Genomic DNA, 22,471 nt, shown 5'->3' with positions numbered 1-22,471 from the left:
CCCCAGGGAGATTTGGCATGCCTGGCCTTCATGGGCTCCTGATACTCACATGCTTATACCTCCTCCAAGTTTACACAGAACTTATAAAAATAATCAAACATAAATCTTTAAACAAACAAAATGCTATTTAGGAAAGCAACAAGCTGGCTCAGTGGATAAAGGTTTTCCTGTTCAAACTTGATGACCAGAGTTCAATGCCTAGAACTCATGTAAGATGGAAGGACAGAATCAACTTCACAAAGCTGTCATCTGATCAAGAAGCATGCCATGGTACCCCTCTCCCCATCACACACACACACACACACACACACACACAAATATCCTGGGCTACATTTAAAACAACAACAACAACAACAACCACAACAACCACCACCACAACAAATCCCAGATAGTCCTCTTCCTTTTGATAGGACACACTTCCAGCTGGGATGTGTAGGTGGTATGTTTTGGTCAGCTTGGTCTTTGAAGAGATGAAGCTTGGAGTTGGCAAAAATTACACATTCCTGCATGTTTAATTTTTTTTTTTTAGATGATGCAATGACTCTGAAATGTGTGCTAAGAGGCAGGACTGATCTCCCTCAAGTATTCATTTTTAAATGGCTAGGGGCACCTGAAAAAAAACTGAGTAATCTGCTCCTGCAGCCCTTGGGCTAGCACCTGTCCCTTAGGTTCATGCAAACTAAGCTGATGTCCCTTAACTGCTGTCTTAACTTCACAACAGCTGTAAATTTGACAAGTGTCTTCCTGGTCAGCTGTAACTACTGGAGACCTCAAAACTGGAATTAATGGTGTGTGTTGAGCTATTACACATTGACTGTCATTAGTTTTTAAAGCTGTAACTGGCAGATGCAAACATCAGACACTTATGCAATCCTACACTGGCAGGAAAGCATAAATTACAAGAATAGATGGAATGGTAAGAATTTTATTTTTCAGTTACTTCAGTTTGTCACTATTGATTTTTTTTTTCCTTTTTGGCAGCTCAACAATGAGCAGAATCATTAAAAGTTTAACAAGAGTCAGGTGTGGTGGTCCACACCTTTAATCCCAACACTCAGGATGCAGAGGTAGGCAGATCTCTAAGTTCAGGTCAACCTGGTCTGTATATTGAGTTCCACAACAGCCACGGCCATCCCCCAATAAGCAAACAAGCAAGCAAACAAACAAACTCAGAGAAATTCAGCTGTTTTTATAAACACAATCAGATCTTAAGTCATAATGGGTTTTGTTTTGAAACAGTAATGTACTATGCTTTTGCATACAGTTTCTTTCATAATTATTTACAGGTGATAGAAGTTTGAGGCGAGTGCTAGTTTGTGATAAAGTTTTCGCTATTCTTTGGGAAAACAGAAATAGTTCTTGACAAGTTAGATATGCCAAACAAATTTAATATGGACATAATTTATTTACTTACTTAGTCTGAGACAGTCTTTCTAATGTTGCCTAATCTGGCCTCAAGCTCAGAATCTTCCACCTAAGCCTTTCAGTATTAGGATTATGGGCATGGTCACTATCTTCATTTGTTTTTCTTTTTAAAGTCAGTCAAGTTTAATATTGGGGAGTTGTATATCAATTTTAAGCTAACACGCTTTTACTTAAGGGAATGCTTTCTATTCTGAAGTTGTTTCTCCTACCTTTATAATGTGAAATGTTATCTTTTCGAAAAAACAAAACAGTTTATTAAAAAGAATAAACAGGGCTGGTGAGATGGCTCAGTGGGTAAGAGCACCCGACTGCTCTTCCGAAGGTCCAGAGTTCAAATCCCAGCAACCACATGGTGGCTCACAACCATCCGTAACGAGATCTGACTCCCTCTTCTGGNGTGTNTGANGACAGCTACAGNGTACTTACATATAATAAATAAATAAATCTTTAAAAAAAAAAAAAAANAAACAATGGGAATTTTTTTATTTAGGCAAAACTTAATTAGCATTCTCATCTTTTTTTGCAATTAAAATTACTTTAAATTAAACTCATTTATGTTCACAGATATGTATTTGTGTATTTATGTGAGCATTCATATCCCTCAGTATCCATGTCAAAGTTAAGACCATGTGAATTCCCAGAATTCAACTCCAGTGATAATGATTGACAGACTTTTTGCAAAGAAACTAACTGGTCCTAATACATCAGGTTTTAACCTGGGGCCTGGCCTCTGGAACTAGACACATAAGCATTCACATCATACGTTAGTGACCCTTTCTTAACTCCGACCTACAGCTCTGATGGAAAGATTAAATAGTTTCCAAGCCTGTATATACTAACTAGATCCAGAAAAATGTTTTTAGCTGGTAGTCATGTGTTTGACCACTCTTCTAAACATTAGAAATTAATTAAACCATGATTGCTTTTTTTCTCCTGAGAAAGTTTTACTCATGATAATCAATCTCTCAGAGATCCCTATTCATCAGTCACAGGTATTTCTTCTGTTGTTAAACAAAGATTTTTTTTAAACACACATACAGACACAGAGACAGACTCCCGTATCTGATTTCTTCAGAATCAAATCTCTCCTTCTCAGGCCTGAAATGGACTGTGATCTAGTATTTATCTCTTCTTTTAACCTCTTATAATACCAAAGCACAAAGAGTCTATATCGTCAACTTAATGTATCATGTAACAAGATTGTCCTTTTGTTCCTTAAGCTAATTTCAACCTCAATGTCAAGTTTTTTTATTTTTCTGACAGATTGGTCTTTTGCTTTTTAGCTTTTTTTATTTCACTGAAACTCTCCAATTCTCCTCTCCCCCAAAAGTAGACCCTCACCCTGCTACTACCCAACCAAAGCTAGTCTCAAGTCTGCTAGGGTTACAGGAATGAGCCATCATGTTTGGCTAAACTCAAGGCTCTAACTGCCACTTACACACCAAGGACACCAAAACCTATCTAAATCTTAAGATTTTTTTTTTTAATCCCTCCATTAAACTTTACCCCCTAAATATTTCAATCTTTATTTTTCTTGTACTTTTGTGACACTTTAAACCAGTGCCCCTTTCCCCTGTATCTTCCACCAATCTTCTCAGCCATTTCTTAACTATTTCCCACCAGANACTATAAGATCATTGTGCAATCACATTATAATACCCCATATCTATCAAATCAATACTCTGAATTCCTGCCAGGTGATGTCACTTATCTGTTTACATTTTTCAATAGTCCTGTGAACCCTCTTGAATAAGCCTCCATTCTTTAGCATGCCATCCTGCATTATGGTCTCTACTCATTTATTCTACTGCACACGCTGATGCTCAATACAGACACGTATTTTTTTACTTCTGTATATTTGTGTATACTGTATATAATCTATTGATAAAATATTTCCTATCATTTCCCACATCAAAGCTTAAGTAAAGTTTATTTCTCAAGGAAAAATAAAATCTGCCCTGAACTATACTATGCTCATTCTGTCTGGTTTAGATACTCTCTTTAGCCAAAGTTTCACTTTGATTTTTGTATTTCCATATTATGAAACAAAATATATTATGGATCCTAACAGATAAAATGATAAAGCTAGTACTCTAGGGGTTTATACTGGAATGCCCTGTAAAAACAAGAAGTACCTACCTTCTTGTTCTAAACATTTTAATTAATAAAAGACATACTGAAGCCCATAAACAAAATGTAACCTGCAAACTAGGTGAACAAAATGTAACCAGCTATTTGGGTATCTGAGACAGGAAGACTGGAGGCAAGTCAGAGCTAAACAGCTCAAAAATCTTTAGATACAAGCTACCAAATTATATCTTTTTTTTGGGGGGTGTGTGTGCCGGGATGGGGGGGTGGTGTGTGAGAGTGATCTGTACACTGTGTAAGATACTAATCAGAATCAAAATCTAGGTCACAATCTGGGGACAGAATTTTTTGGAGGTTATTACACAAATTATGTCACATTATCTCAGTTTTCAAAGGATATCCTAAACTCAGAAGTCAAGCAGCGTTATTGTGACTGACTAATGAACAGTCTTCCATTTTTGTTCCTGAACGCATATGCTTTTGCTTTGTCCTTTGGGGAATGAGCACAACAAATCAACAGGGTTGTTTTAATTCTTTAGTTCTTTATCCTGACCTACAGTAAATTTATGCCTTATTCATTTCCCCTAGTGTTGGGGATTATACCTAGGGTCTTGTCATGGACAGTAAGACCCTTCCACTATCTCCTGAACTATATCCCCAATCCTGCTACATATTTCCTAACTCCTACCATCTCATGTGACTATATATCCTCAAAGTAAATCTGAAATCCACAAAGCCACACCAAAAAGAATTCCTTTAACCCCAGAGACACTATGTTCTTAAGAATAAAGGCTCAAAACGCTAATCATTTTTTGGCACCTCTTCTCAGATATTTTGAGGAGCTCTAAGAGAAAACTTGGAAACAAAGTTTTAACTAGAATATTAATTTCATGTTTCCTCATCAGTTCCCAAAGGCTAAATCTAATGATTTATGGTGCGTGTGCTTTTGCTTTAAGTGAATTTTGTATGTGTGTAGGGGGTGGACAGAAAAATGAACCAAATGGCAGCTGTGATCCAAACTTGCTTTGATTCTGTGTCACTGTGATTCAGCAGCCTCAGTGCTTTTAAAGTGCAGGATGAGACATACCTAGGGCTTTCATCACAGAGATGTGTGGTGATTAATGAGCTAATGCCTGTAATACAGTCTAAAGCCCTAATTCAAAGAGACTGTACAAACACAAAACACTCTCAACAAATCTGTAAGAGATAACTTCCAAATGGAAAAAGGTTTAAAGGTTGTCTGTGAGAGTATATTAATGAAATAGTACTGTAACTGTACTGACTGGTTCTTCCCATCAATATTTCAGAAGGGGTGAGATAAACTTTATCAAACCATGATGCAGATAATTACAAGCTGGGACATATACTGTGAAAACAAAGTACAGAGTTCCACATGAGAATAAAGTAGGGCGGGTCCTTTTAGTTATCTCTTAATAATACTTTTCTTAAATTGTTATACTTTTATACATGAAGAACCCACACTGTAAGTTTTTAAGCTAATAAACTTTTCTAAGCTCACACAACTTCAAAATGGGAGGGACAGGCACACCGGCCTAATGTAAAAACTATTCTGTCTACTCTTACTAGATTCTGCTAAAACCTGCAGAGTCAATGCCTCAGTGACTGCATGACATTGCTCATTCTCCCCTGTTCAATGAAACCTAATATGACCACCCTATTTAGAATGTCAAACAGCTTCCTTTGCTCTCTTGGACCCTGTGCTACTTATTCTGAAATACCTATAACTTTCTAACATTATTAGGCATTTTATTTGACCATATTAAGAGTGATCCTCTGTTAGATGATGAGTTCTAGGGATAAGTTAGCCATCTGTATATATTTTGCTTATAAGCCTCCCTTCACCACCAAAATCAACCCTGTAACATCAAACAGTATATGAATGGACACACTTTCACTTTTCCTCTTTAGCTGCTCATAAGGACTTGTTTAAATTTTTTTTTTTTTATGTATAGTTCCTAAGGAAGCAAAAAGGGCCCATATCTGAGTCAACTTACATTTAAGCTAAATGTCAGCCTCAGATGGAACACAACATCCCAAGTACAGCTTGAGCATTCCATGTGAGATGAATAGGACCAGAATTTTATTTTGAAATATTTTTCTTAGGTTTTACTAGCCAAGCATTCTTAACCTCAAAGTCAAGAATCCTAAAATACTCAAAAATCTGAAAACTTTTGACTATTATGCCAGTACTCAAAGAGATGTGCATTTTAGAGTTGAAATTTTCGAATTAGGGATGTTCAATTTGTACTCTTTATAAAGGAATGATTTTAGATTCCAAGAATCTCTTTAAAAGAAATATTGCGCCGGGTGTGGTGGAGCATGCCTTTAATCCCAGCACTTGGGAGGCAGAGGCAGGCAGATTTCTGAGTTCGAGGCCAGCCTGGTCTACAAAGTGAGTTCCAGGACAGCCAAGGCTACATAGAGAAACCCTGTCTTGAAAAACAAAACAAAACAAAAAAAGCAAAAAACAAAAAAAAAAAAAAGAAGAAATATTGCAATAGCAATAGTTATCAAATTTTATTATTCTTCGAAGTTTTATTATTCATCTGTGTATGTTGGAAGCAACACAATGTTGGTGCTTGAACCCAAACTCAGGTCCTTTGGAAGAGCAGCATATGTTCTTTACCATTGAATGGCATCTTTAGCTGGAGAGTTGCCAAATTTTAATTTTCCATATAGGGGTACTAACTAAATCCAATGACCATCACCACTATGTCAAAAGAGCATATTAACATTTTAAAAAGCCAATTTCAATAAAAAGATACTTTCTTTCAATGAATACAAATTTATAAGCCCCTTATTATGGATAAAAATGCACAATTTCAGATCTCTAGCCACTTTTCTGTAATAAATACTCTTGAGAAAAGCATCTAAAGGGAGAAAGTTAACTGTGGCCCACTGGGGTAGGAAGCCAAGGGGTCAGGAGTGTGATTCAGCTGGTTACACTGCATTCAGTCTGACAGCAGAGTTGAAATGCACACTGGTTCTTAGCTCACTCACTGTGTCCATTTTAGCAGTCTAAAAAACCCCTGTCCAGGAAATGATGTTGCTTGCAAATAGGATGGGTCCTCCAGTATCAATTAACACAACCAAGGTGATCCCCCTCAGGCACTCCCAGAGGTCCATCTCCCAAATGATTCTAGATTCTGTAAAGTGGACAGCACTAACCATTACAACAACAAACATTAAAGTATGATTAAGTATAACATTAAAAAATTCAGAACCAGCTGTGGTGGTAATTACAACACTTGATAGGCTAAATCAAAGACTGTGTTATTAATCTGAGGCCAGCCAGGGCTTCAGAGTAAGACTCGATTTCAAAATATTAAATAAAGGAAATCACTTTCAAAGTGAAAGCCATGCTAAAGAGTGGAAGAAGGTCTTAAAACCCCAATCTGTTGTGCAGATAATCAATAAAAATTGAGAAAAAAAATAAATCACAGAAAAATAATACATGGACAACAAATAAAAATAAATCAAGCAGCAGCAATATAAATAATTGGGAGATAAGAATGAAACTAGAATCAAGTACCATCTGTACTTGGAATAGCAAAAATTAAGTCTAAAATGTCAATAAAATGGAAAAATCTATTTCATCCACTACTGGCATAACCAATCTGAACAGAAAATTGGCAGTTATCTAATAAGGAGAAGCTCATGCCCTGTGATCAACCAATCTACTACTAGATTCACGAGCTCTGACGGCCTTCAGGTATCATGAAGGAAGCACCACTGACCCAAAAGCCAGGGAAGGCAAGTGCATTCCCTGTATGAAAATGATGCTGCTAGACGTTTACTTACTTGTGGAAGATCAGTAGTTCAAGGCCAGCCTAGAGTACACAATGAGTCCCTACCTCTACACCCCCTCCAATGAAAACAAATCAAAACAAACTAGAAAAAGACAATGCTGGGGCTGCTGAGATGGCTCAGTGGGTAAGAGCTCCCGACTGCTCTTCCAAAGGTGCAGAGTTCAAATCCCAGCAACCACATGGTGGTTCACAACCATCCTTAACAAGATCTGACTCCCTCTTCTGGAGTGTCTGAAGACAGCTACAGTGTACTTACATATAATAAATAAATCTAAAAAAAAAAAAAAAAAAAAAAAAAAAAAAAAAAAAAAGATAATGCTGCTCTAAGTCCCATAAGTTTTAACTTCTCTACTGGATATTCACTGGGAAATGGGCGGAAAAGCAAAACCAACTCCAAGGTCAAATATATCTAAAAATGTACTCATTGTCTAGTTATATTGTTTTAACACAGACGATGACATTAAATTATTTATCTAGTGTGAAAGGAAGAGTGCATGCTGTTTTGCACAAACTTTAAGGAACAAGTTTGTTATTTTAGAAAATCACTTGTCACAGTGTTCTTTTTGGTGTCTGAAAGCAATTCAGTGGGACAATCAGAATGGACAGTGGTGGCAACTGTGCTGACAGTGATGCTACCCATTGGTGCAGAGCTCCCGACTCTAGCAATACTGAGAATTAAGTATGGACACAAATTCTGCAGTTCTGTTAACCTTGTGGGATAGGGCCCGAGGCACCACAGGTCTAACAACCCCCCAGGTGCTTCTGATGCTGTTGATGTACAGCATCATACAGGAGCAAAGTCTGAGTGTAGCAGCTCAAGTTCTGATCTGCGAAATTATTTTGGTTTTTACTAAGAGCACTAAAAAAACTGTTCAAGTGTTTTATAAAAGGAGGATATAGGGTCAAGAACCAATAACTGGTGATATCTTGCATACACATTTAAATATGAGAAGACATGTTGGTAGTGGTGGTGCTTGCCTCTGATCCCAGCAATGGGGAGGCTGAGGTTGAGAACCTCAAGTTTAAGGTCAACTTGGGCTACTGAGGGTCTCTCCCTGTCTTAAAAAACCAAGACAGTGGGACATTTTCAGAACCCTATTGTCAGACAATTTTCTTATGCAAATGCAAGAATATACTTACAGAAAGACTCCAAGGACACTATTAAGCAATGTAATTTTGAGACTGCTGTTGCACTGAGTTGGTCATAGAACATTTGTATGTAGACATAGGGCAGTGAAAAACAAACAAACAAACAAAATACAGGAAGAATATGGATGAATTTTGGCCAGACTGAGAAAACAAGCTACAGAAAGATTCATACATCATGCTCAAATAAATGTAAGACCATCAAAACCACATGCACAAGCGTTCAGGGATCTAGATGCTGCTTATACGAACATTGACAGCAAGGAGTCATGGCAATTTAAGGATAACAGTTCATGTGGGAGAAAGAGAGTAGCATGTGGGAGAATTTACAAGACATAGGGAAAGTATCCTTTTGATTTGCAGTTGCATTTCTTTCACTAGGTGAAAGGTACATGAATCCTCAGGAAATTTGATGTCACCAAAATGAAACTGCTACATTTGCCATTTTACAGGGACTGAAGAAAAACTGAGTATGGACAAGGCACAGAAAACTACTTCAACACCAAGAATTGAAGACAAGTCAAAAGACGTGGGTTCAAGTCTCAGCTCTTACCGTCTAACTTTAGGCTATTTAAGTAATCAATTTCTCTTGTTTTTATTTACTTAATATGTAAAAGCCAGAAAGCCACCCCCACCCCCACCCCCACAAGGCTGGGGTAGACAAGGCAAAGTAATGAGAGATCCCTAACAGGGTAGGAAAGGGAGACATTATTTTGAGACAAGAGAAATCACTTTATAGTGAAAGTGAAATAAACCAACGAAGTCATAAACCTAAATTTCCTTGTGCACACTGCTATACACCAATACTAACACACAAAAATGCTTATTAATAAATACCTCTAAAAATTCAGCAGGTGGAACAACTTTAAATGAGAGATTTAGATTTTGTTTTGTATGTATGAATGCTTTGTCTTCGTGCACATTATATGCACCAGGCCTGGTGTCCATGGAGATCAGATGAGCGTGTCAGATGCCCTGGAACAGGAGTTAGCAATGGTTATGAACCACCATGTGGGTCCTACGAAGGGAACAGAGGGCCTCTGCAAGAGCAACAAGTGCTCCTAAGCAGGTGACACATTTGAATAGTTCTGTATTACTAATGTGGACACTGATTCAGCCTAGGACTGCATACCTGGAGTTGTAGATCAATTCAGTGGACTACTGAGTTTATTAAGCTACTAAAACATTATCTTGTCCTAGTACTTTACGGTAAGTCTATGTGTTGGGGTGGCAAGATCCTGCTTTTTCAGCGGTCGTTTTATCCACAAAGCAAAATGAGCGATGGTATTCAAAACAAACCACGTATTAACCAGTGTACTGCACACCAAGGGACAAATTTAAAGCTTCCTAGCCTACTGAAAATCTAATCCTATCCTTGCCAATTAACCTTATTAATACTAGAGTAGGAGAAGACAGGTCAAAATGCGGTGAAGGTGCTACTTATTTCCTCCCAGATCTGAAACAGTAACGAAGGCATAGCAGATATTGTATCCATTTTCAACTTCCAACACCGGCGCCTTCTCCGTTTTCCGTTGGTAAGGCACTGGCACCGATAATAATGGTGATATTCAAAATACTGCATTGGCTACGAGTAGATTTATTACCCAACTGAATCTATGCGCCAAGTATATGGACACACATTCTCTAAAATAAGTGATTGAAAATCCCCGTTAATGTAAACAAATGAGTGTCAATCACAAACCGCACCTAATATTCGTCCTAATATTCGTCTCAAGACTTAGTAGTTTCAGGTACTGTCCCAAGATGTCCAAAATTCTCTTTATACACCGAAGGTTTGAAAAATGTAAATCCTAAGGATCAAGCGCTATATACTGCACAAGGAATGGAATACCTTTCATAAACTATCAGAAAAAATTTAAAGGTCACCCTTTCCGCGGGGCCCCGTTATTCTAATCCTTTCTTACCAAATCTGCTTCACATTGCCTTATAGCAGAGCACCACTGATGAAACTAAATATTCTGCTTTTGACAGAAATCTCACCAAGATTAAGGCGCTGAACGTTTTCTTTCTTTCTTTCTTTCTTTCAAAAAAAAACCAGAAGCGGAGGGAGGTTAACCTCTCCGAACGTCCTCCACACACTACAATTTGACACAACTTTCCTGGTTTAGTATTAAACACAATTTCAAACAGAACTCTCCAACTTTCAATTCAAATCCAACCTCTCCCTCCTTGAGTTCTCAATCAGAGATGATAGAAGTTCAAGCCATTGAAAGCAGCTCCCGCGACAGGCGGAGCGGGATACCCAGCTCAAGCTCCGGGCGGACTCCAGCTAAAATCGAGGCTGGCGGGACCCGGACACCGAGCCGAGAGCGAGGGCCCGAAGTGGCCCAGTTCCAGGGAGGGGAGCGGCGCCCGACCCCATCTTGCGGTCCTCCCTGCGGGCGAGGAGGCCCGGGACGCACGGGTCTCCGCTCCGTAGCCCCGCTCCGAAGCCACCGGGCCTGGTCCCCAGAGCACAGCGGCGACCCCCCGACGGCCCAGCAGCCCAGCCCCACGCACCTGCAGCTGGGCGGCCGCGGCCGCCAACGCGCTGTTCTCCGCGGGGCGCCGCCCGCCGACTCAGCGCGCGGCCCGGCCCGGCCCGGCACGGCGAGGACGCGAACGAGAGCTGCGGTGCCCGGACGCGTTTCGTGTGGCCCCCTCCACGCGCGTTCGCGTTCTGCTGACTAACGGCTCCGCCGCGAGGGGCGGCCGCCGCCGGGGCTCTCCGGCTCGAGGTCCCGCGCGGCCGTGGTCGCCGTCCGCAGCGCGGGGTCGGCGCTGCCTTCTCCGCAGCCCGCCTTCCCTGGTACCTCCGAAGGCCGCCAGGCGGCGGAGCGCGCGGCCGCGGCGGGCGGGAGCTGGGAGGGCCGCGGGGGGCGAGCGGCGCGCGGCCGGGGCTCGAGCTGCTCACTGACTGGAGGAGGGCGCCGACGCTGACCCGGGCTCCGGGCTGCAGGCGGCCAGGGCACCGGCCTCGCCCACCTTCCACCAATCACAAACTGCGCAGCGGAGTCGCTACGCTACGGAGCCGGGGGACAGGTTGGGAGCGTTCGGCAGGAGGCGGGGACTGCGGAAAAGGAGAGCCAATGGGAACGGGGAATCTCCGCCCCCTCCGCCGTGATGGACAGCCGCGTTCGAGCCAATGGGGGAGTTCAAGATTCGAAGAAAGCCGGACTTGCACCTTGGGTCTGGAAGGCTTTGGGTGAAACGGGTACTCGAGGATGTGCGGCCGGGGAGAGCGTGACCTCCCTAATGAGTCACGTGGGCCGACCTGGGGCTGGGACGGAACGAGTAGAAGAACTTCTTCCGGGTCACCGTCGGTAGTCTCAACCTGGGGCGGGAACGTCTTTACTCTTTCCTGTAACTTAAAGGCTGCACCGACTTATGGTGCTTGAGGTTTTGGTGATGAGTTCCCAGAAAGGCAACGTGACTCGGTCCCGGCCTCAGAAGCACCAGAATACGTTCACCTTCAAAAATGACAAGTTTGATAAGAGTGTTCAGACCAAGGTAGGCCCTTGCCTGTTTCCTGACTGCCATCCCAGGAGAAAAGTGATTGGACGGGGGACAGAGAGGGAAGGAGAAGAGTTGGCGAGCGTGGCCTGCAGCCCAGTTAGTCTTGGCTGTAGTGCAATCGTGGCTCAAATATTCTTCCCACGCCCTCTCTTTGGCTTGGCTCTGTTCCGTGAATCTATCTGCTGGTCAGCACATCTCACTAGTGGCGCCGAGACTGGACAGGGCAAGCCTAAATTCATCCAACCTAAGGTACCGAGGGGGCGACTGACGCCTTAGATGCCCCCACCTGGATCACGCTCCCCCGCAACAAGAAGGCTCTCGCCCGAGTGTCTCTTTGCAGCGACTGTTTTTCGAGACCTCCCAAGCCCATAAGTTTGTAGGGAGTAGGATCTTAGCGTCACTGTCCTCATCAACAAAATGCTTATTTCAGTTTTGTGTTGAGATTGTAAGAGCAAACTGTTTGGCTTGTGTAAAACTGGTTGCTTGCTGTTTATACAGTTAATTTAGCAGGACATGTGTAAAGTGGAAGAAACCTCAGACTGTTTAGGTCACGAGATATGTATGACTAGTGATGGTCTGTGAATAGCTACCCCCTTCCCCATAACTGGATGGGGAGCGGATAAAGACCTTTAGTCATCCTGGAGGCCAGCTTTACATCAGATAAAGTTAATATTTACAGGAACAAGAGCTCAAATTTCCTAAGTTTGTTCCTTGAAGTAATTTAGTAATTTCTGTGAACTTTAGCCTCAGATAGGAAATCTAGTAGGATTATTCGGAAGCTAACAGAAGAGTAACTGGTCTGGGACAGAACAGGTGGTCAGCAGGTGATTACGTTTAAAACATTAAAAAGGCGATCTATAGTAACTTGTACTCTGTCTTTCTCTTTCATTGTTTCTAGGATGTTTAATAAATACCTTTCATGTGCAGGGTTCTAGACCCCTGGTAGACAGTGTTCAAAAATATTGATTCTACCTTTATGGAGCTTGTAATTGTCTGAGTAATATGGACAGTCATTCAGCAAATCGATCTGTAATTACAAATTTCAATAGAAGTTGCTAAAGGGAAAGGCAGTTCAGGGAAGCATTAAAAAAAAGAAACAAACAAACAAAAAAAAAACCACAGTTTACGCTGGGCCCTCAGAGCACATTAGCAGACATTCGGTCCATAAACCTGCTTTTCCTGTATTTTAGAAAATATGATGGAGAGAAGTTGGTAAAGAAAAGTGGATTAATCCACAATTTGGCCCAAACAGCAGTGGGAGTAGTAAAGTATAATTTCCTCCCACTGCTCTGTAGCCATCTTAAAATCTGTGGAGAGCCTTGAAAGTAAGACTAGACCATACTTAAATATAATTGTGAGATACACTAATTAGACCTTTCCCCGGAGGAAGGAAACTGGGGCCCCAGGTTGTCTCCGCTCTCTATTCTAAAGACAGTTTTTAAATTCAAGACTGGACAGGTAAAAATGGAGTGCTAGAGAACCTTCCCTAACCCACTTCACCTCTACCTGGTTTTAATCTTTTGAGACAGGGTCTCACGATGTAGACTAGGCTGTACTTGAACTTGGAGTGATTCTACTGCCTCAGTCTTTTGACCATGCCTAGCTACAATAGATGTTTTATTAGGATGCTTATGTAAATAAAGTGTTTCTTTTCTCTCATTTGAATATATTTTTGAAGAGGAAAGAAGCTTGCTCTAGTCTTCCCAATGGCCTACAGGGTCAGCATATGCAGGACCTTTCAGCTTGATAGGAGGATTACCTAAAGTCAAGTGGTGCATACCAAACTCTGTAACCTCCCACTTTCTGAGCTTACTGAAAAGAGGCCTGCCTTTGTGGTCTTGGCTTCCTTTTCTGGAGAGGAGATGGTATGTAATGAAACACAACTGGTGGTGTGGAACATTGTCATGTGGTCATGCCATGGTTAGTGACCTGCTGAACCCTTGGTACCTGTGATTACCTGTGAGACACCTGCATAGGATTGGGCCTATTAATGGTCTGTCATGGAGTAGGTAGGAACTTAAAAGGCATCATCTCCCCTCAAGTGTATTCGTAAGCTATCTATGGTTGATTGATGGATGCTGATATAGTCATCTTCTTCAGTGGGGTAGCCACACAGCATTTGTCCTTGTTCCTGGAAATAGCCCATTTTTTGGTAAAAAATTATAATTCATTGGTTCACTGAACTGGACCCAGGGAGAACTGTTTCTTTGTACTTTTGTTCATCTCCCCAGAAGTTCATGTGACTGCTTTAGCAGAAGAGAGGCCTCATACTAGTTCTGTCATTTTTACTCTATAATACTGGGTTACTATCTCTGCTCTTGTTTTTCCAGTTGAGATGGTTGTAGGGATCATTAAAAAAATTCTTAAGAAATAGAGACATGCCAGGAGGTGGTGGTACATGCCTTTAATCCTAGCACTTGGGAGGCATAGGCAGGCAGATCTCTGAGTTCAAGGCCACCCTGGTCTACAGAGTGAGTTCCAGGACAGCCAGGGCTACACAGAGAAACCCTGTCTTGAAAAACAAAACAAAAGACAGATACAAGTGGCTTGTCTAGACACATTCGGCCTTTCTAGAGGGTACTGTGATGTATGGGGGGATGTGGAGAAATGGGTGAGTGGAGAGTTTCAGAGATCATTTCAAGGTTTTTAATCATTTTAAAACATTGTATGATACAAATCTACCGTAACTTATTTAACCACTTACATTTAATAAACAATTGAGTTCTTCACAGTTACTGTATAAAAGGAGCTGAAGCTGGAAGTGGTGGTACATGCCTAGTACCCAAGTACTCTGGAGGCTAGGCAAGAGCACTGTGAGTTTAAGGCTAGCTTGAGGTAGATAATGAGACGTCTGTCACTTAGTGTCTTGTATCAGACATCGTGCTACATGGTGAGATATTAGGGCTAAGGACAATACATATACGTGTGTGTATGTTGTGTATGTATATTATGTCTGTGTATATATATCTGTGTGTGTGTGTGTGTGTATATATATATATATATTTGTGTGTGTGTGTACGTATGTATATACACTACTTTGACTGAAGTTTATAATTTGCAGGGTGACATGACAGAAATTAATCAAATAGTCTTTCAAGTGTGTCAGTGCCTGTGCTTATAAGAGCTATGAAAGAAAAGTCCAAGAATTTTAACTAGAATTCTGGAGTTTGTAGATTAAGGAACATTCTGTTAAGAGCTGATGGGTGAGAAACTGTATTAAGTGAAATGTGAAATAGGAAAAACATATGCCATTCTCTAGAAACCGCCGTTTGCTTTATATATGTGATCAGCATTATTTTTGTTAGCATTTCTCAAAGTGTGTATTTTTAAGTCTCCAGCATCATTTTTATAACCAAGTTGCTTTAGAAATACAGTGCACTGAATCTGACTTTGTGGTGAGGACAAGGTGTAAGCACTTTTTGGAGTTTCTGAAGGAGGAGAGTACCATGAATTCAAGGCTGGGCTGGACTATGTCATGGTGCAGAGCCATGCAGAGGTGCACATACAACAGTGTGCTGTCAAACAGACCAACAAAACCCTAAAAGCACTGGGATGTTTTGTGACTTGAAAAGGTAATTGACCAAAACTATGGAATGGTTTGGTTTATAAAATGTCTAATGAACTGACTTATTTATGAAACACACTCACTTTTGGAAGCTGATTGTCATCATGACATGGAGATAAAAAATGGAAGTCTGACAGATCCTACTGTCTGGATTGGAAATACACTTACAGTAATAATGGCTGATAGTAATATACTTCAGCGTGTTATGTTATGCCATCTAGCTACACATTATCTAATCTTCAAAATGACCTTGGGATAAATGCTATAATTACTCCATTTTGCATACTGGGAAATTAGGACTTAGGGGAGTGAATGGTGTCTCTAAAGTTACATAATTAGCATATGGCTGTGCATTAATTAGGTAAGATGAGACTCAGAGGGCAAGTCATTTCAGAGCCCTTGTTTGTATGCAGAGTTTCTGCTTCTGTACTGGGGATTTTTATCTACTCATCTCTGTCCATTCAATTTTGAGACAGATATAGCTAGCAAGGCCGTGAACTTAGTTCCTTCTGCCTTAGCCTGCTAAAAAACTTGAATTACGAACCTCAGCCACCAGGGCCAGTTTTTCTTTTCTTGGAGTTTTTGTTTATAACAGAAGCAATATGACCCTGAGATTATGGTCAGAGCAGAGATATATGAGCCCCATTGTCAAAGCCTATTACAGCCAAGGTGTTCTTCGTTCTCCAGAGGTTCACGTTCAGGAACCTTAACCCATCAGTTAAAAGATGGGGTCTAGTGAAATTTGATGAGGTCAGGTGCTGTGCCTAGCAGGAGTCAGTGTCGATTTTAGAGTGAGTTCTCTGTGCGTGCTTCCTGTGAACAAAAGATGCTGAGCTGTCATGAAGCTTGTGCGTGATTTGTTGTTGTTGGCTCCACTATAGTCACTGGGAAATCAAATTTCAGTTGATGTGCAGATCCTAACCACATGTGGTCTGCCAACCTTACAGCACCCCACAGTAGCTCTTTCTCTGCCTTTAGGAACGTATAGTTGTCATCATCATTCAGTAGAGACATTGCTGAAATAAACCTTTTAGTTCCTTGCCTCGTGCTTTCAGGGAACACTGCTCACCCACGGACCTTACAAGCGAAGATGTGTTTCTCGGCCCACAGCTTCACTGTTTTCCTATTTGTGGCTTTAGTCAGTCCCTCCTCAATCAGTACTGTAGTGTTGGAAAGACACACGCTGTCAGACTAGCACCCCTCTAGGTCCACGCTAACCTACACACCCCTGCACCAGTGCCTGGCTTACTCAGGTCCTCTCAGCATATGCACAGCATGCTCTCAGTAATCACTGCATATCCATGGGTAATTCTTCCAGCATCTGAGCCTCAGCTTTCAGACCTCTACCCCTCAGAAGTCTACTCTCAAGGTCAGACTCTAACCTTTACCATGGCTGGAAACTGTTCTACTCACAGGCAGGGTCTATGACCTGGAACTCACTATGTAGACCAGACTAGCCATGAACTCAGAGACATCCATCTGTTTCTGTATCCCAGGTGCTGGGATTAAAGCCCTGTGCTACCTGTCTTAGTTAGAGTACAAACATCATGACCAAGGCAAGTCTTATAAAGGACAACATTTAATTAGGCTGGCTTATAGATATAGAGGTTCAGTCCATCATCAAGGTGGGAGCATGGCAGCATCCAGGCAGGCATGATGCAGGCAGAGCTGAAAGTTCTGTATCTTTATCTGAAGGCCGCTAGTGGAAGACTGGCTTCCAGGCAGCTAGATGAGGGTCTTAAGCCCACACCCACAGTGACACACCTACTCCAGCAAGGTCACACCTCCTAATAGTGCTACTCCCTGGACCAAGCACATACAAACCATCACACTACCACACCCAGCTTACTCAGAAACTTAAAAAAAAAAAAAAAAAAGACTACCATTTATTTACATGGCTTCCTGTTTCCTCAAATACACCTGTTGTGGGCCTCACTGGCTGTTTGTCTGATTATCCTTCACTTTTCAGTATTCTTTATATTTTTGGTAAGGGGGCTTACCGAACTCTGAGTCAGGATATACTCTGCTGCCTGTCCTTCTTTCTCCCTGTGGCACTCTTGACATATGCCTAACCCTGCTCAGGTCTAGCTTCATGTTTTTCTACCACCATGCCTAACAAACTATATTGTACTTCCTTATTGCACAGATAAAATGCTTGTCTCTCCCTGTTGTAGTTTGCTTTTTCTTGCTGTGGTAAAGTGCTCTGACCGAAAGCTGTATAGGGAGGAAAGGATTTATTTGACTTCCAGGTCAGAGTTCATGAGTGAGAGAAGTCAGGGCGTGTACATAAGCAGGAACTTGAAGCAGAAACCACAGAGGAATGCTGCTTGTTGGCTGGCTCACACACTCGTGCTTAGCTAGCTTTCTTCTATGACACGGAACTACTTGCTCAGGCACTGGTGCCACTCACAGAGGCCTAGGCTCGCCTACGTCAGTTAACAATTTAGTCAGCCTCCAAAAGATGCACTCCCATGCCGGCTGATCTGGGTAATAGTTCTTCAATTGAGACTCTATTCTCAGGTCACCTAAGCTAGGCCAAGCTAACAGTTAAAGTTAAGTAGGGTGTTCCCTAAGGCTGTCCCCTTGATTTGTACCTTAAGTTCACTGTCTCTTGCCTAGCTAACAACCTGAAGGCACAAGCCTCCTTAATTACCCATTCATCCTTAATGTTTCTCCCAATAATAATTTCTCTATTTTATTGATGGATTATTATAGATTCTTTCAAGACCTTCCTGAGAGGGGCTGGGGATGTAGCATAGCTTGTAGGGTGTTTCCATAGCACAAAGTCCTAACTTTGATCTCTAGCACCCATAAATAGTATCCTCTAGTACCCCATAAATAGTATTGTGTGGCATCTACTTGTAATTCCAGCACTTGAGAGGTAAAGGCAGGAACTGAAGTTTAGGGATATCTTTGGCTGTATAGGCTAGCTGATTAAAACTACACTCGACCAGGTCATTGCTCTTTGTGAAATTGTGGGTTACAAATGGTCTTTGGGGAGCCACTGAGATATTTCAGTGAGTGTTTGCTGCACAAATCCAAGGATCTGAGTTCAATTCCTGGAAATCATGGTGGAAGGAAAGAGCCAGCTCTCTAGAGTTGTTTGCTGACTTCCTCACTCACACCTTGGATTGAGTGTACCCACACTGACACACATTGTCATGTGCACAATAATAATATAAAACAAACCTGAGTGTTCCACGTAGTCAGTAAAGGCTTGTCAGTAGTAAAGAAAGGTACCACTATGAGGATGTTGGTGATGGAGTGAGTGTGCATGTGGGGGGAAGGTAAATGAGGGAACTCTGCACCTCTCTCTCTCGTTTTGCTGTGGACCCGAGACTATCCTAACATATAAAGCTTATTTACAAAGAGAAACCAATTGCAGTCCTCATGTTCACCACCCAGCAGTAACCGCCTCTTAAACAGTCTAAAAACAATTCTTCACTCCCTTCCATCCATGGCTTAAAGTCCATCTGCGTGCTTGTAACTCAGCCTCCAGCATAGCCTTTCTGTTGAGCTGCAGGGTTAAGAGTCTGACAACCTGCTTGACCTCTGTTCTTGAGTGAAGCAGAAGGAAGCAAAGAAAACCCCCTGCTTTTGTCCTGTCTAGTGTTTTTCCTGAGCGGTATTCTCTAGTTTCATTATTGGCTCCACCATTGTTCAGCTATTACTCAAGCAGTTGTACATGGGTGGGTGTGTTTATGTATCAAGTGTCTTCATTCTTTACATTCATTATTTTTTAAAACAGCTTTCTCATTGAACCTGAGAGTCACATTTTAGTCAGACTTGCTGTCCAGTCTCAGGGTTGCTCCTGTCTCTTTAACCACAGTGCTGGCTTACAGGTACACTCTGCCTTTCTTGGCTTTTATGGGTGAAGAGGATCAGAACTCAATTCCAAATGCTTTTGTGACTGAGCCATCTTCCAGGATTTTTGTTTCATCTTCAACACCAATGGACATGTACACAGATGGTATTTAGTAAATATCATATTTGTGACTGCGTTAAGTGTTTGACAAGGATAGCACCACTATAATTTAGAAATAAAATGGGGAGGAATAACTGATAAATTATCCTCAGAGAGAAAGTAGATCTTGGGGATTAGAGTTAGGAAATTGAGTAGAACCAGATGGAAGGATCTGTGCTGTCTTAGTTACTTTGACATTGTTTTGACAAAAGTATCTGTCGGAAGCACCATTGAAGGGATGAAAGATTCACTGTGACTCAGTTTCATAGGAATTTCATTGCATTGTGGCAGCAAAGTAATGGCCAAAGCAGACTGGCTCCTAACAGCTGGAGTGTGTGGTGGAAGCTCTTCACAGAAAGATGGACCAGGAGCAGAGGGAGAATTTAACTCAAAGATCTATCTCACTCTTAGTGACTGCTTCCCTATAGTCAGACCCTAACTCACATCTCCAAAGCCTTTAAAACTCAAGCTTGAGACCAAACGTACACAGTATTAGCCTGCGGGGACATTTCAGATGCAAGCTTTAACTGGTGAATATGAGTTCTAGGTCAAGGAGTTGAATGCATTTCAGGTGTATCCAGACCATGGAGTCACGTGTGGCCCAGGAGGTCTTTGAATGTGGCCCAACACAGAAGTACAAACTTACTTAAAACCTTATTTATTTATTTATTTATTTATTTTGCTTGATTTTGTGTGTGACTTAATTGTGTGGTTCGAGAGCATAGAGTTTGTAAGTGGCATCATGTCTTAATGCCAAAGGGTTGGGTGTTTCTGGTAGTTTAATCTGAAAATGAAACCAAATGAAAAGGATCAACCAAGAGTACTCCATGCAGTCTTTTGCAAACAGGACTTCCTTGCAAACAGGTCTTTGAGGATGAGTTCCTGACTCAGAAATACTCAAGTAAATAACTAAAGATCTGGAGTATGTGAAAGGTTTTGCCCCCTAGTAATTATTCCAGAACAAGAATACAAGCAGATATTTATGCTTATTGCCAAAGTGGTGACAATACATTATCTGAAGATAAAAGCATAGAAATGAAGGCCTCTGTTGCTTAAGTGGCTCTCCGGAGTGCATTTGGGTATATTTACTAGCTGAGTGTTGATCATGAGAAAAGTGCTTGAACTCTCATGGTCTGTGTGGGTGCATCTGTTCAGTAAGTGCTTGGTAGGCTTGTGAAAATGCCCATCTCAAACCTGAGCTAGTCCTGAGCCTTCATACATGGTATTCTATGCCTTTATCCTACTAAGGTGTTCACCATGTTCATTTGCTCCTCACCCAGTTATGCTTTCCTGGCTCATCCTGCTTGGAATAGCTCTCCTTCCCTGTCACATGTGCTGCCCTCACCATGCCTATGATGCATGACTTGCTAGTTATTAGGGCACATATCTTGGCTTCTTTCTCTTCCTCATACTTATACACAAATGCTATCTATTGCCCCCTGACAGAGAGCTGAACATTAAGAAAAAGAATTCATTGTATATAATATGTACTGTCAGAGTAGCCCTGTGAGGTGGCACGAAAGAATGGAAATGGACTTATTATCACTGATTATGGTCTATGTGAAACCACTGATGTTTTGAGCTACTATTATGTGCCAAATATTGACAACATTCTAATGTCAGTCTAGTAACTAAAATTGAAAGCAGAAAAATTACATGTATAGTGTTTTTATTTAATAAACATCTATTGAAGTATAACTTAAATCTATAAAAGTGTAGATCATGTTACAGTTTAGTATATTTTAACCAGAAATGTCATGTAACTTTCTAGAACCCAATTCTCCTAGCCAGCATGAGCCTCTTTTCTTAAATGTATCCATCAAGGAAATATGAACTAAACTTTGAATCATAACTTGGGAAACATATAGAAATAGTGTTAGTGGATGTGGAATAGCATCCTGATGAATCCTCACTGTTCATGGGTACATTATACCTTCAAATAATCCTTCTTTGGCCAAAAGGACTAGGTATGACTTGATTTTCCAACAGTGACCAATTTGTCCCTTTTTAAACCTGAACTTTGCTACAGCTTTGGAGGTGGGTACATAATCGTGTCCTACCTCTCGTGTAATTTACCTATATCTTCAGGATGTAAAATGACAATTCAAAAACTTATGGTACATAGTTCTCATTTCTTCTAGTTGGGACAATTAGGTTTACATTGAATATTTAAGTATTCAGTGGTCCTTTTGGAATAAACTTGTATGTTTCTTTGTTTTTATTTGGATGAAGTCATGTTATTAATAGGAAGAACTCTTGTAGATGATGGAGCTGTTTGTGTATTTTAAATTATGGCTTATCAGCAGATTTATACATTTATATTACTCAAACCCGATTTTGAAGGTCATTTGATATTGTAGGTCATTTACACATCATGGGTTTGAAATTCCAAGCTAAGCTAGGGATTAACTTAAATGTTTTGTTGTTCTATGAAGATTTATATGCTATTAAATGCTCAGCCCTTTTCTACCAGGTGGCTGACTTGTTTGTCTTGAAGTTACTCATGTCACTGAAGTCATCAATTTGAGTAATATAGTTGACATCATGATATATACTTGTATAATGAATGTTTAGTATACCATCATGAGCCTTTATCACAAGATTCTATAGTAGTATGATCTCAAGTTTTTTATAAACTGAATGACATGATCATACTGTTAAATCATATGGGGTGTTAGTTATCTTTTTTCTATATAAAAGAAAATATTGTGGTTATTTTTATATGTGGACAATATGGACAGTTATTTGATCCTCACATAGTCAGCTATTCCTGGGACATTTAAACAAAATCCTGGCTTATTGTGGTTTCTAACTTTTTTTTCTTTTGGTTTTTCTGGAAGGGTTTCTCTGTATAGCCCTGGCTGTCCTGGAACTCACTTTGTAGACCAGGCTGGCCTCGAACTCAGAAATCCACCTGCCTCTGCCTCCTGAGTGCTG

General features: G+C 41.0%; 2 protein-coding genes across 3 annotated transcripts in view; one reads left to right on the top strand and one right to left on the bottom strand.

The window, feature by feature from the left end:
• Nucleotides 1-11,298, bottom strand: part of Abhd17b (abhydrolase domain containing 17B) — a 30,442-nt gene extending 19,144 nt beyond the window's left edge. Inside the window, exon 1 of one of the 2 annotated variants that reach the window (XM_021197676.1) lies at nt 11,010-11,298. Coding sequence is in view for 1 of the 2 variants with exons in the window: in XM_029540235.1 (XP_029396095.1) it covers nt 9,327-9,437 (111 nt within the window). In the remaining variant the exon portion in view is untranslated. Of the gene's footprint in view, nt 1-9,326; nt 10,897-11,009 lie in introns of those variants that run through there. The other variant, XM_029540235.1, reaches the window with a different exon arrangement.
• A 383-nt stretch (nt 11,299-11,681) lies between these two features.
• The window catches only part of C1H9orf85 (chromosome 1 C9orf85 homolog), a 49,089-nt gene continuing 38,299 nt past the window's right edge, over nt 11,682-22,471 (top strand). Inside the window, exon 1 of the mRNA XM_021214169.2 lies at nt 11,682-11,999. Coding sequence (XP_021069828.1) covers nt 11,877-11,999 — 123 coding nt within the window. The 5' untranslated portion in view covers nt 11,682-11,876. The remainder of the gene's footprint in view (nt 12,000-22,471) is intronic.

This window comes from Mus pahari, chromosome 1 (assembly GCF_900095145.1).
Source record: "Mus pahari chromosome 1, PAHARI_EIJ_v1.1, whole genome shotgun sequence".
Lineage (NCBI taxonomy): Eukaryota > Metazoa > Chordata > Mammalia > Rodentia > Muridae > Mus > Mus pahari.
This window is presented reverse-complemented; position numbering and strand designations above follow the sequence as displayed.